We start from the raw sequence: 14,062 nt of genomic DNA on the forward strand, positions 1-14,062 counted from the left end.
GCGCTGCCTGAAATAACCGGGGCTGCCTGAATAACCGGCGCTGCCTGAAATAACCGGCGCTGCCTGAAATAACCGGCGCTGCCTGAAATAACCGGCGCTGCCTGAAATAACCGGCGCTGCCTGAAATAACCGGCGCTGCCTGAAATAACCGGCGCTGCCTGAAATAACCGGCGCTGCCTGAAATAACCGGCGCTGCCTGAAATAACCGGCGCTGCCTGAAATAACCGGCGCTGCCTGAAATAACCGGCGCCTAAACCCTAAACCCTAAACCCTAAACCCTAAACCCTAAACCCTAAACCCTAAACCCTAAACCCTAAACCCTAAACCCTAAACCCTAAACCCTAAACCCTAAACCCTAAACCCTAAACCCTAAACCCTAAACCCTATTATTATTATTATTATTTGAGTTTATTAGACTCTTAGTCAAGAGTTTCATAGCTAAGAACTATTGCTCTTCGCTCATCTCTCGCCTAATGATCCGTCTAAAGGGGTTCCCAACCTTGGGAGGTTGGCCCATTTTCCTATAGGCCCCTTAGGCCTGGTTGCTTCCGTATTACTTGTTTTCAGTAACGATGTCCTCCGGGCCCGTTCCAATTCCGATCCCGGTCCCCTTCCTTATTTTCGCTAAGTTCCATTGCATCTTCCTGCCCCTTCCCCCCCCAGCATGCAGTCGCCCACTGTGGCATGGCTGTATCTTCTCCTGCTGGCTAGCCCTTCTCTTCTTCCCTTCATGCAGCCCATGACCATGCGCCATGGGTGGCTTGTCCATGAGCCGCGCCTGCCCCCATCGGACTACATCGACTCTCTTACCCTTCTTGCCGTCCATAGCGTATGTTGTACCGCCAGCAGTTGCTTGATTGCTGCTGTCTTGATGCCTTCCCATTCCGTGTCATCCACCCTTAGCCTCCTGAAATTCTCATGCCATTCCCTCTCCATGATCGATCCTTTCACTCCAGCTATGAATGTTGCTTGTTCCACTTCATGGTCAGGTAGCAAAGCTGTGATTTCTGCTCGTAGGGGGGCATATTTCTCTTCCTTTTCCTGAAATTTCTTCTTCAGGCATTCCAGACTTGTTTGTTCGACTCCGTCATATTCCGATGTCCTTGCAAATTCGATGAGGACAATGCGTTTGATGCTTGCAAAGTAGCAGCAACCGTCTGGTATCCATTGCCCTTCTCGGTGCATTGAAGTCCCCATCGCTTCCATCACGATGCGTATTGGAGTGTCCCACCATGAATTGACCTGTACCCTTTGTTTCCTCCAGCTCTGCTGCAGTCTTACCTTGATCTTCTTCATGACTTCGTTGTGTGCTTTTTGGATCATATCTTGGAATTGCCTACACGCAAGCTGAACATGTCCCCAGGTTTCTTCTCGGTCTGGACAGTGAGGACAACATGGTGAGTTAGTCTTCCCCCATTGAAAGAGCTTCTTCCTCGTCGGTGCTGAGAAGGTAAACCTAAACCCTAAACTGTGCCTCCCTTTGGCTAAGCATAATCTGAACGCTCTCCCTAGTAAATCTCTTCCCACATGCATTTCGAGCATGAATTTCTCTGTCAAGGTGAGGTCTCAAGCCTGACTGTGAGTCCGACTCATGATCACTGGCAGCGGCCTCCGACTGAGCGGAGTGACCGGGTCGGACGGTCCCGGCCCTGCAGTGCCCGGCCCCGGCGCTCCCGGTCACAGCTGAGCGCTTCTTTATAGGCTCCCGGCCCCTCCGACCGTCGCACTCCCTCCGATTCCCGGGCCTCCGGGCCACGACTCTCAAGGTACCGTACGGTCTGACTTTCGCCTCCCACTTGTATGGCCGCTGAGTCCCGGCGGGCACCGCCAACCACCTGCTTGCCGTTGGCAGACAGGTTCCCCAGCACATAGCAGGCATACTTCTGTACGTCCTCGCTCCCCGGATGCTTCTCCATAGCCGCCAAGATCGCCTCGATGCCCCCTGCCTTCCTGATCTTCTCTTTGTTCGCGTCGTTTTTTCCCGCCAGGTTCCCAAGCGCCAAGCAGGCATACTCCTGCACCTCCTTGATGTCAAGATGCTTCTCCATAGCTTCTCTTTGTTCGCGTTGTTGTCCGCCAGGTGCCCCAGCGCCACCCTGCCTTCCTGATCTTCTCACAGTTTGCATTGCTGTTTTCTGCCAGGTTCGCCAGCGCCAAGCAGGCATAATGCTGTACCGTGTCCTCGCTCATGCTCTTGGAGACATCAGAGGAGGAGCTGCTAGCTGGCAAGCCGATCTCCCTGGAGCTAGACAAGAGTGTTGGCAAGCTGCATGACACCTTCTGCTCGCCGGGCAACGTGGAGTTCATGACGCTCGGAGCTTGGGCAGCCACGCCGACGCTGGGAACGAAGCGGCTTGGTGAATTCGTTGCCAGTGTAGTTCCATCTCTTGAACACAATGATCCCACAGCAGGGGCCACGGAGGCCGCAGTACCTTTGACCTCCACCACCCATCAGAGAGGCGCTCGCAGTCGAGTTGACAGCTGATCGCTTTGTGTCCAGAAATAAGTTGAAGAAGGCATCAAGACTGCAGAAGAAGGCAGGCGGCAAGGACGGCAAGGAGATCAAGATCATCATCAAGTCGACGGCGGCATCTGGTCGCTTCACGAGGAAGGAGATGGAGGGGCTGTGCAACGGCGGCAACACTTCCATCGCAAGAGTCAAGAGAGTCTTGTTGGAGATCGCTAACAGGCTCGAGATCAAAGTTGAAGGCATCGACATGGAGGAGGATTTGAACGCTGGAGTTTACAGACCTGGAGAGGATCACAATGGAGGCAGCATCTCCGTCAAGCCAAGAGGACATGCAGCTCGTCAGCGAGCTGTCAGCAGTCATCGAAGATGCAGCTTCTTTGAACGAGGCAGGGACGAGCGAGCCGATCAAGCTGGTCCTGGACAAGGCCGTTGGCAACCTCCACGACACCTTCTACTCTCCGGGGAGCCTGGAGTTCATGTCGCTGGGAGAGTGGGCGAAGATGCCAGAGGAGCAGGGAGTTGGGCGCAACGTTCTCAAGGAGAAGCTGGGGAAGTGGCTGCAGAGCAAGCGCTGGACTCGCGTGCAAGGAGAGAGCAAGAAGGCAAGGAGGGGCAGCGCGTTCTCGCCACGGGCAACGGCAGCTGCTGAGCCGCCGAGCAGGCTCGGAGGCGGAGAGCGACGACATAGAGCGTCGATCTCTTAGCTTCCTGTTCATAGCACTGAGTAAATTCGCAGAGATGCACTGTGCTGGCCTGCTCGCTGAAGGTGGACAGGGTTTAGGGTTTAGGGTGTAGGGTGTAGGGTTTAGGGTTTAGGAGACCGCCGGAGTAACAGCCAGACCGCCGGAGTAACAGTCAGACCGCCGGAGTAACAGTCAGACCGCCGGAGTAACAGCCATGCTATCCCCCCCTGCAGTTTGAGGGGATCTCTGCGAGCTAGGGTGCTGAACAGGATATCTTTCTGTGCAGAAACGGTTGTTTGATCATGTCACGGTATCTATCCAAAGAGGAAAGGAAACAGATTGCTGGTGTCCGAGTTTCCCAGTTCCTAAACAAGGACACGACACCTTCAGCACCTTCGCTAGGAGAGCTGATCCGAAGATTGGAACACTTCGTCAGGCAGTACCCTCAGAGCAGGACAGGCAGAGCCTTGCAGTCCAAGGAAGTCTCGATGAACGCCTTAGCCGAAGCCATTCGACAGACCTGCAAACATGCTGAAGTCAGGAGCCAGGAGGATGCCATCAAAGAATGGGGGGAAGAAGGACAGTCGTGGTATGTCTCTGCATGGAACGCAGACAAACAGGAGGTACTAGACAAGAGTGCCTGCATCGATGCTTCAGGAGCGTCCCCCGAGAGTGGTAAACTGATTACCATGGCTATCCTCGGAGTTCCTACCCAGTACATAAAACAAGTTGAGGTACTGTGTGAGAAGTTGAAGGATCAAGGACTCTTGGTGCACGAGGAGCAGGGCAAGAAATGCATCTCGTGGAGAGCCCCGATCAAGAAAGATTTGATTCCGACAGTGGATGAAATCCCAGTCGTGGCAACACTCCAATTGAACGACGCAGCAGAACTGCTGTGGAAAGGACAGACGAACTTCAGGATCGACGGAAAGATGATCCGCGCGGCGAACGCGCATTCGAAGCATCCTTGCTCCTTCAAGATAAGGCCACAGAAGGATAAGCACTCTGGCAAGGCGGGGGCCCTAGCTGAGTTCTCTCACCTCCTCAAGATGAATGGCATGAACTCAGCTGGGATTACGGAGATCTATCGTCAATACCTGCTGCAACAAGGAATAGCTGTGTTGGAGGTGCAGCCGGAAGCGGGCATGCAGCTAGAGGTCAAGACGAAGAGGAGACCTCAAGGTCAGCCCAACAAACGCACTTTCGCAGCAGCCGGAGTGGACGAGATACGACAAGGAAGAGAGATCGATTGGATTGCGAGATGCTCTTCGACGGACGTCCTGAGCACCACGCTACGGATGTTTGAGGGAGACGACAGGAATGGAGGAGGCATACACCTCGGACTGATGTCGGAAGATGAAAAGATCCTCAAATGGTTCACTACTCAGGTTAGTGCAATCACCAGGGTATCGAGACAGCATCCAATTAGGTTGGACTTATTGCCCGACGCGCTAGGAGCAGTACCACGAAGAGTGACCTATGAGGTGCTGGTCAAGAGTAAAGCACAGAAGGGAAGGTTCACCAGAGAGGAAGCTGAACAGATCTGCGACGGGGAGGATCTCTCTATGGGCATGACAATTCGAGGACTGAGACGGATCGTGGCGAGCTGGAAGGAGTCAGCGGCTGAGCACATCGTCAAGATCTCCTCGAAGGAAGATGTCGAGACCAACAGCTGGAACGGTGAACATCTAGTGCTCAGCTTCTCAGAAAAAGAAACGGCGATCGACATACTCAGATCCTTTGCGCCATGGGACAGGGCGGGGAAACTTCTTCTCCTAGAGCCAGGCAGTGCCAACATCTGGGAAGCAATCGCTACAGAACCCCCCACGGAGCCTCTGTGGGCACAGGTAGATCTCGAACGGATCGAGAATGAGATCAACATCCCAGAACCAGAGGCAAACGTGGTCCTCGAAGACATCTACAAAGTTCTGGAGGAGACTGTCAACCAGGGACAGAGTGCAGAAAACCAAGCTTGCAAACTCAGGCTCGATGGAGCCATAGTCGGCCTGTACGACAGCTTGTCATCTCCTGGAAATGCATGTTTTCCGACGTTGAAGGAATGGGCGGAATCATCCTCGGCAACCCAGGACGACGACATGCAAATTTTGAAGAGTAAGATTGCAAGAGTAAGCGAGCAGCATGCGTGGGAGACGGTAGCATCAAGAAGACGCCAGGGAGCCTTTGCAAAAGCAACAGGGAGAGGAGGGGAGAAACAACAAAAAGAATTTCGAACTGACTTGTTGTTTCTTGCCCTGAATAAATTAGTTCTCACAGCCACGCTAACCTACCAAGGCAGCGTAGGCTCGGGAGACGAAATTGAGTTTCTCTTGAGCAAGGCAGAGGAGGAGATGGGACTGGAGATGTGCCTCTCAACTCTAAAACCGAATCATGACAGGAGGAGGAAGGGAGGAGGAAGGGGGGAGTGCCGGGAGTAGGCAAGGGGGGGAGAGGGAAACGGTTTCAAAGGAAACGCAACATGTAGATAGAACATTATATTTTTTTGATTGGATCGAGGAGATCCCATGGTCAGACAAACGAGGCGACAAGGAATTTGGCATCACTGCCCTGAACAATCGAGGAGTAAGCGGATTTTTATGCGAGAACATGATCGAAGTTACTCTCAATGAGATGAGCAAGGCTCTTCAAGGAGGAAGAGCAATACATATGGTACGCAAAGGGAGAGCTCGTGAGGACCAGCAAACGCGGAACATCATCTTCTTGCCAAGGGTAACATCCAGTCTGCGAGACGAGGCGTCCCGCTTGAGAGTCGGGAACAGATTTCACCTCAGCAGCTTGAGAGATGAGCAACACACCTTCCTGTTCCCAACTATCATCCACAGCAACCACTGGATTCTAATTGCATTAAGATATGATCGGCGATGCGCGTACATCTTGGACCCCCTCTGCGAGGACAGAACGAGCACAACGAGGGACCCACGAGGGATCGAGGGAGCGAGGAATCTTGTAACAACGGGGGAGCACGCAAAAGGAGCAAGAGAAATGGCTGAGCTGACAATCGGAGTGATCGAACACATCTTTGACGATCAGACCAATGCCCCATGGCAGATACAGTGGTGCTCAGCCTTCCAACAGGAAGATAACTTCAACTGCGGAGTGTTCGCTATCCTTCACACCTTACTGCTCTGCGAGACAAATCAAGACGGGCTAGCAACGATGGAAACGAGGACAAGACTAAGACTTCCGCAAGAATGGCTGATGCAAACCAGAACACAACTGATTGCAGCTCTCACCCATCTGGAGAAGATGGAGGAAACGGCCCAGGTAATTCTGCGATCTCTGCCGAAGGAGGCGAGGGTGCAAGAGAGCTTGAAATCGACGACAAAGCCGGAGGAGGAGGTACAGTCGAACGCAATCCAGCGGCTGATGACCTCGGCGACAAAGCTTGAGGAGGAGGTACAGCCAAACGCAATCCAGCGGCTGATGAACTCGACGTCAAAGCTTGAGGAGGAGGTACAGCCAAACGCAATCCAGCGGCCGATGACCGCGACGGCAAAGCCTGAGGAGAAGGTACAGCCGATCGCAATCCAGCGGCAGGCGACCACCACGAAGCCCCAACCAAGACCTTTTGGTGAGGAAATGGAGGAGAATGCACATTCAGGAGAGAAAACCTCCCAGAGAGGGAAGGAGCGGAGGGGGAAAAGGCAGGAGGAGCAAAGGGGCAATGATTGGGCGCAGATGCATCGAAAAAGCTCAGACCCAGGTTTCCTCATCTCACAAAATGTGAATGGTTGCAATCACTTTGTTCTCAAGCACATCCTCGCATACTTAATCCAGTCCTTCCAACCTGGGGTTGTGCTACTACAAGAGGTAAGGGTCTCGGCCCGCGACGAGAACAAATTAAGGAAGATGATCAAGGAGAACTGGGCCTGCTACAGAATCTTCCTGGGGCCTGCGAAGATCAATGCGAAGAAGGGGAAAGGAGACCTGAGGTTGGTAACGCTGGTCCACGCTTCCCTCTCGCCTTCCCCTTCCCATGCCGCTCAGGCGTGCAACAAAGAAAAGAAATATCGAAACCGAGTGTTTTCGATCAAAGTCGGAACAGGGAAAAATTCTTTTTTAGTCACGAACCTCCATCAGGTACCGGCGGAAAATGCGATTCGAGAGCAAGGGGAACTGTGGGCAGAGCTGCTACACCTCGCTCTGGGAACGAGAGAGACGCACATCATAGCCGGAGACTTTAATGCAGCAAGAACCAACACAACAACACCAATGCGGAGAGGATATTCCCCCTCATCTATCACCGCAAAAGCAGATGAGAGATTCGAGAAATTCCTGGCAGACCTTTCCGCACACCGTACACTCTCATATGAACAGATCAGCGGGACGGGGACGACTTTTACCTTCTCAACATGGTACAAACAAGAATTGATAGAAGCCAAACTCGATGCAGTTCTCGCTATCCACCCCCCATCTAATGAGGACAACTTCCCCAACATCTCCCTTCAATCGTGGACGGTCGACGGCTGTGTGATAGGGGGAGCAGTTGATCACAGAGCCCTGGTGGTGCAAGTGCACACCAAGTTCACATCCGAGGAGACGCAGCTAATCCCACGAGTGGAAGTGCATCAGATGAATTCACGACAGAAGAGGGGGGAAACCCCTAAAAGCAGATGGGTGCTGGATCGCGATACGTGGGAGGAGAAGAAGATCGAATGGGCACAACAACTAGATGCAAACATACGAGACATGCGAGCTAAGGCGCAAGAATGTAACATTTGTGAGATGCTCGCCAACTCTCTACCACTAAAGGAGGTAAAAATCAGAAAGGGACGGAGGCGACATTCGAACAAAGAACAAATGGATTTGAAGAGATCGATCCGCAACTTGCGGACTAAACTTAGGGAAGCATCACAGCAAAGACCAGCGACTGGAGTACCTACGGAAGCTACATTACAACGAGAATTGCGAACTAAGATCGAGAGGTTCAGAACGATATGTGAAGAACGAAACAACGAAGTTTTCCAAGAGATCTGCCAACAGCAGCAAAGACGGCTTGGCACGGTAGGCAGCCGTGAATCCCAGAATGCAATGGGACGCAAGAATGATTTCACTCCCAAAGAACCGATGATAAGTCAAGACATCAAGAAAAAACACCCTAACTCCCTTCGTTGCCACAAAGGCTTGGCTCTTAGACTGCTCGGCAAGATAGTCGACAATGCCGACGAGCTCATCAACCAACTCGAAGCAACCCTATCTAGCGAAGACACGAGGGGTGTTAGAGCATTTTGGAGTGCAAACCAGCAACTGATGATTGGGATCGAGCGAGAGGGGACAGATGACTGGCTCTTTCTATCACTGCTACCTGCAAACACAATCACGAAAGCAATTGTAGCACTAGAAGAATTGGATAAAACAACATGGGAGATAGCAGGATACCGTGATCTCACGGATCATCTCCCAATGCAGAAGGTTAGAGAGCTTGAGGACGCGGACCATACACGATTCTTCTTCAGCGTCAACGCATGCACGAAACAAGGGACCTGCTCAAAATGCTCAAACATCGGATGTATGCTCCCCTTGGCTGACTCAAGCGACGAGACCATCGGAGGGGGAGGGATGACCCCGTACTGCACAAAATGTAAGTCGTTCACAACCGTGGCCCCAAGACGGATCACACCGCCTGAGGGGGTGCAGCTTTCAAGGAGACAACAACAGGAAATCACCAGACCCCTGGCACCGGGAGAGATTGATGTCTGGCTCGCCTCGGCGCCGAGACGAAAGGCTGCAGGACTTGACCTCATTTCGAACGAAGTGCTGCGGGCGCTGCCACCAGCATGCCGAGAGGAAGTTGGCAAGTTAGTCAACGCAGCCCTAGAAGGCAAAGCTGAGGTTCTCAACAAGACAGCGAGAGTACGCCTCCTGCCAAAAAATCAATTCTGTCACATTCTCGAAAACATGCGGCCTATACGCGTCATGTCAACGCTTACTCGGCTGGTTCAGGCAATCCTGGCGCATCGTCTGAGTAAGACAGTAGAAGCAAACAACGTCCTCACAAACTTCCAGGAGGGGTTCCGTCCAGGCAGAAGCACAAGTCGGCAGGCTCATCGACTGATCTCGATCGTAGAAGAAGCAGAAGAGGCCAAAACGTCCCTAATTCTCTTGTACCTGGACTTTGCGAACTTCTTTAACAATGTGGCAATCGAGGTGGTCGAGCAGGCAATGAACAGCCTAGGCTTCCATCCTGAGGACATTAGAACTGTGATAGCCTGCAACAGTGGAGTCGAGCTGCAAATACAAACAAACGAGTTCAACACAGGGAAAATACCTCTAATGATCGGGCTGCCTCAAGGTGGAGCAAGTAGCCCACAACTGGCCAACTTGGTGCTATGCATCCTCTCTAGACAATTGGACAAGTGCAGCACAGGAACAACAAACAACCTGTCCTTCGCCGATGACATGGTACTCATCGCACACACGATGAAAGAAATGCGAGAATTGGTAGCAGTGGTGGATTCCTTCTGCAAATGGTCAGGACTGCAAATCAACAATAAGAAATCAGAGATAACCAGCTTCGACTATGCTCGCAAGGGAGAGGTTCCTGGTGCGAACAAAATAACGGTCATGGGGGAACCTGTCGAAGCCCTACCGGCTACTAAACCGTTCAAATATCTCGGCTATCGCATCTCTCTGTGGAAGGAAGAAAGACGAAGAATAAAGGGCTGCCCTTTCACTTGGGGAGAACGAGCATACGTCTTTGAAAAAACCAAAGAACTGATCAACAATATCAGCTCGTCGAGTTATACTCCTGCGCAAAAATTCTACCTGGTGAAAGTTGGAATTCTCAACGTCTTTCGCTACTCCGCAGTCATGACTGGATGGACTTGGCGAGATCTACAAGAATTAGATCAACTGTGGATCAGAGCTTTTAAAAAAGCCTTAGGACTGAGCAAAAGTACAGGGAATGGTATATTCTACCTGCCAACAGAGAATGGAGGGCTGCAAGTCCCTCATCCTGCCCCAATCCTAGGGCGAGCAGCGCTACGATACATCGAACGAGAAGTGAATAGTAAGCAAGGTGGAGACATCCAAGATAGACTGATATCTAAACTCAGAAACTGGTTTGCGGAATGGGGATGCCAAACAATCATCGAGCTCCAAAAAGAAATGAATTTTCGAACTATGGAGCGTGATGTGGTGCGGGGACCCGAAGCTTTAGCAGTCTGGCTGGCGGAAAAACTAAACACGAGGATCAGCTGGGCCCACATAGAAGCAGGTCACCTACCTGGAAGCATCTCCCTCCTTCATAGGATGGAGGATATGGTGGCAAACTTGAACGACAGCGACAGACCACAAGGCTGGACGAACTTCCAAGCCTTATGGAGGCAACTCCCGAAACTCCAATTCTCCTTGCTACGCAATATACGACCTATCGCTGACGAAGAACTGCATTTGCCAAGGAAGCTCTGGCCTTTCCCAAGGCAACGCGAGGAGGCGGAGGGGATCGTAATGCAACTGCTACAAGAAAATGTCATCTGGGTAAGCAGCGTCAACAGAGCATCAGGAACAAAGAGGAAAAGACGAGAGGTTGCCACGCAGGATAGTGCTACAACCCGAAAACGAAAGTCACACCTGCAATCAGAGGAGGACCGGGAGGAGACATCCAAAAAGCATCGGGAAGCAGCAGAAGAGAGAAGGCCACACCCAGCTCATGCAAACACAAGATCCCTCATGGCTAAACTACTAGGCAATCTGGATCAACAGGAACACCTAATCCTAAAAGGTAAGGAAAGTTTCAAAATCAAGGGCGACATAGCAATCATGGACCGGCCCAGAAGTCACACGGGCCAAGAACAAGACATCAAAGAAGCTGAACCTTCCCTTCGCTCGGCGCCATTTGCGAGGAAAGAAGATGAAGATGGAGCCAAGAACCCAGAGAAGACAGAGATCCTACTGCAAATTGCTAAGTATATCAGCAAAACACATAACAGCTCACTCAACTCGCAAGCTTGGTGGGAACATCTGACCACCGCCATGGCTGAAATTCGAGATAGACAACAAGGCCTTCCGCTGTCGTACGAATTTCTAGAACACTTGGGGACGCTCGCTGAAACAAAACAGTTCAGCAACTGGCCCACCCTCTATCACCCGACAATCCAGGCCGCAACCGATAGCTTGCAGGAAGACGAGGTTCGACGTGAAATAATATGGATCGACCAACAGGAACAATACCTCAGCTACGCCGCATGCGAGTCTGGAACAATCTTGATCGGATGGAACCAAACTTGCTTCAGGAAAGAAATCCCTGACGGCTTCATGCTAGTCGGTAAGGTACCTAAAGGATCAGAAATATGCTACGCTGCAAATTTCTGGAGGACGGGCGATCGGAGCCTCAGGAAGTCACAAGACGACCTGATTGTCTACTGCAAGGAGTCGGAACAAGAGAGAATAATTGTCCAACTCACAGTACACCTGATCCCTGAACAGGAGGAGCTACAAGAATACCGAAGGAAGCAAAACGAAAACTATCAAGCCTCGGCCAAACAGGAGAAGAACAGGAACCAAGTGTGGTCCGCAATCCACGGCGACATACCACGAAACAGGAAGGGTCGATCAATGTCGATAGGATACAGCACGCAAGACAAGGAAGGAGAGCAGGAACTCGGAGCGATCAAGATACACGGAAAATGCAGCGTCATCAGAGCACATACCATCGCACTCTGCATACTCCTACAAGCGATTTGGGAACAAAGAGGCAAACAGAAAACAATCAGGAAAATCTTCGTCCTCTTTAAATCAACCCGAATGCATCGCTTTCTTACGGACACCCTCAGATGGTCTATCATGCAGTATGAAGACGAGCTCGTATACGACTTGGCAGGAAGACTGCAGGAATGCCTGAGCAAATTTCAGCGGGAGGGCATTGAGATCAACCTCTCTATGATCGCAGACCACACCGTAGTGCAAGAAGCTGCAGAAGAAGCCCGCAAGGGAAAATCCTCCTTCTCCTCCACGTGGGAACGGGCCCTCATCGACAACGACTTGGGATTCTGCATTGCAGACGAAGAGAACTTCAAGCCGGGGATGGATCGATTGAAAATATGGGATAAGATAATCAGAGAAGAACAACTGGAACTGAGGAGGAAAGAAGCCCCCCTCACCTTGACGGAAACCTTTCTCCTGGAACCACAAGTGGGCAGAAGGATCCTAGGTCGAGCCTTACAGAGGTGTCGCGGATCAGTACTTCGGACAGCTATCCAAGCCATTACCTGGTCAGCACCAACGAGGAAAAAGCTGTTCCAGTGGAAGAAGACGACATCCCCCTGTTGCCCATGGTGCGAAGGCAGGGGAGAAAGCTGGGTGCATGTTCAGCTAGCCTGCAAAGAATTTGAGCTCATGATCGCGTTGGCACACAACAGAGTAATGGAGACAATCAAGGGATGTCTGACAGAGAGCTGGAAGAAGAAAAGTGTTGAACAGGAGAGTTGGTGGCAAACGCCAATCAACTCTATGACAGGGCTAGGACTGACTGCACCAGAGCACGGCAATCTCATACCAGATGGGCTCTGCTACTTCAGAGGGAGCAATCGCATTGTGCTGGTGGAGATAGCGAGAACTTCAGAGTTCACGGGCGAGGGAAGCAGTCTGGCAAACCTGAAAGCAAAGTTTCAGGAGAAAGAACAGAAATATGCAGCACTGCGGGCAGAGATGACAAGCAGGAGCGACAACACAGAGGTCATACAAGCCACGTTCATTGCAGGAGTGAGAGGCAGTATTATGGAGCGGGAATGGACCACAAATTTCCGGAACTTGCTCATGGACGAGGATATGATTGACAGAGCCATGACCAAGATAGTCATCCAGCTGCTCGAAGTGCAACACATGCTGTGGACCTCAAGGAGACGAGGAGACACGACTAACAGAGAACAAGCATGAAGGATATAAGATGGTTGGAAGATGAATGGGTAAAGATCAACGAGGAAGGATCAAAAGGGAAGCCTCAAAAGCAAGCAACCAGGATCAGCATGGCAGGGAAGGGGCAAGGACACAGAAGACAGATGGAAGACGAAAGGGCAACGGTCAACGAGGACAGACCGAAGGGGAAGCCTCACAGGCGAAAAACAACCAACATGGCAAGGAAGGGGCAAGGACACAGGAGACAGATGGATGACGACAGGGGAAAGGGCAACGAGGACAGACCGATGGGGAAGCTTCACAAGCGGTGACTTATCAAAGGGGTTCAATATATAATTGAAGATTGGTCATTCACGGGTACTAATTCTGAAACGAGGTTCCTCAATGGGGTGGGGGTTTATTGGTTGGGGTGCATAATCCCGTAGGTAGATTGTGCTCAAGGGTAGGGTGGCCTTCAACCAAGGGTATAAAAAATTGAAGGAACTTTGCTGTCACGTGAGGGGGTGGGGGTTCAGTTCTCGAAAACGAGTCTTTTTGTTGACCAACAGGAGAGTACCCTACCTCTCCCATTTGGGCGACCCTAATAATAATATTAATGCAAAGGTTGTGGAACAGATCCGGAAGTACCCTCCCTCATGATGGTACCCACCCTACTTCCATCTGCTTTTCTTTCTGTCGCAGCCCGGAGCTCACCTGCACCGATTCTATCCTCAAAGAAGTCACTACCCCACCTACCCTGAGTCAAGACTCGGGTCCTGCTGCCAACACCCCTACTGTTCAAACCGTATCTATGCCCCTTACTTTTTATATAAGTTTTTACCCTAGCCTCAATTTTGAAAGCATAAAATGGCAGTAAACGTTTTTGCATCGCAGCCGCAGAAGCAATAAACAATATTGATCGTCTTTCTGTTTCTATTGAAACATTAAATTTCTCGCTTTTGTTTCTTGCCAAGTTGGGTCCGGGGGACGTACGGGGGCTGCACGTTCGGGACATGAAAAGACTTTATTTCAATCGAGTACCTACCCTATGACCTGA

The 14,062-nt window shown here is 51.4% G+C and overlaps 3 protein-coding genes across 3 annotated transcripts; 2 read left to right on the plus strand and 1 right to left on the minus strand.

The window, feature by feature from the left end:
* Positions 1–792: 792 nt before the first annotated feature.
* On the minus strand, positions 793–2,048 carry GUITHDRAFT_120324 (hypothetical protein; the record flags this gene model as incomplete). Its single annotated transcript, XM_005820393.1, has 2 exons — positions 793–1,376; positions 1,826–2,048. 2 exons carry the CDS (start codon positions 2,046–2,048, stop codon positions 793–795), a joined length of 807 nt encoding a protein of 268 aa, XP_005820450.1.
* A 6,156-nt stretch (positions 2,049–8,204) lies between these two features.
* Positions 8,205–9,076, plus strand: GUITHDRAFT_156021 (hypothetical protein). The gene is made up of 3 exons (XM_005820394.1): positions 8,205–8,476; positions 8,551–8,741; positions 8,792–9,076. The coding sequence occupies exons 1-2, from the start codon at positions 8,239–8,241 to the stop codon at positions 8,553–8,555; spliced, it is 243 nt and encodes an 80-aa protein (XP_005820451.1). The 5' UTR covers positions 8,205–8,238; the 3' UTR covers positions 8,556–8,741; positions 8,792–9,076.
* Positions 9,077–9,309: 233 nt separating this feature from the next.
* GUITHDRAFT_156024 (hypothetical protein) lies at positions 9,310–10,314 on the plus strand. The gene is made up of 5 exons (XM_005820395.1): positions 9,310–9,632; positions 9,681–9,712; positions 9,773–9,885; positions 9,937–10,036; positions 10,090–10,314. The coding sequence occupies exons 1-5, from the start codon at positions 9,445–9,447 to the stop codon at positions 10,179–10,181; spliced, it is 525 nt and encodes a 174-aa protein (XP_005820452.1). The 5' UTR covers positions 9,310–9,444; the 3' UTR covers positions 10,182–10,314.
* Positions 10,315–14,062: the final 3,748 nt, after the last annotated feature.

The sequence above is a fragment of the Guillardia theta genome, assembly GCF_000315625.1.
Source record: "Guillardia theta CCMP2712 unplaced genomic scaffold GUITHscaffold_178, whole genome shotgun sequence".
NCBI classification, from domain to species: Eukaryota; class Cryptophyceae; order Pyrenomonadales; family Geminigeraceae; genus Guillardia; species Guillardia theta.

Excerpts from the sequence above, each read along its gene's own strand:
- GUITHDRAFT_156021 (XM_005820394.1), top strand. The coding sequence starts at position 8,239 with ATGATAAGTCAAGACATCAAGAAAAAACACCCTAACTCCCTTCGTTGC.
- GUITHDRAFT_156024 (XM_005820395.1), top strand. The coding sequence starts at position 9,445 with ATGATCGGGCTGCCTCAAGGTGGAGCAAGTAGCCCACAACTGGCCAAC. Across the intron at positions 9,713-9,772 it reads TGCTCGCAAGGGAGAGGTTC|CGTTCAAATATCTCGGCTAT; the intron begins CTGGTGCGAACA and ends CGGCTACTAAAC. Across the intron at positions 9,886-9,936 it reads TCTTTGAAAAAACCAAAGAA|CTGGTGAAAGTTGGAATTCT; the intron begins CTGATCAACAAT and ends CAAAAATTCTAC.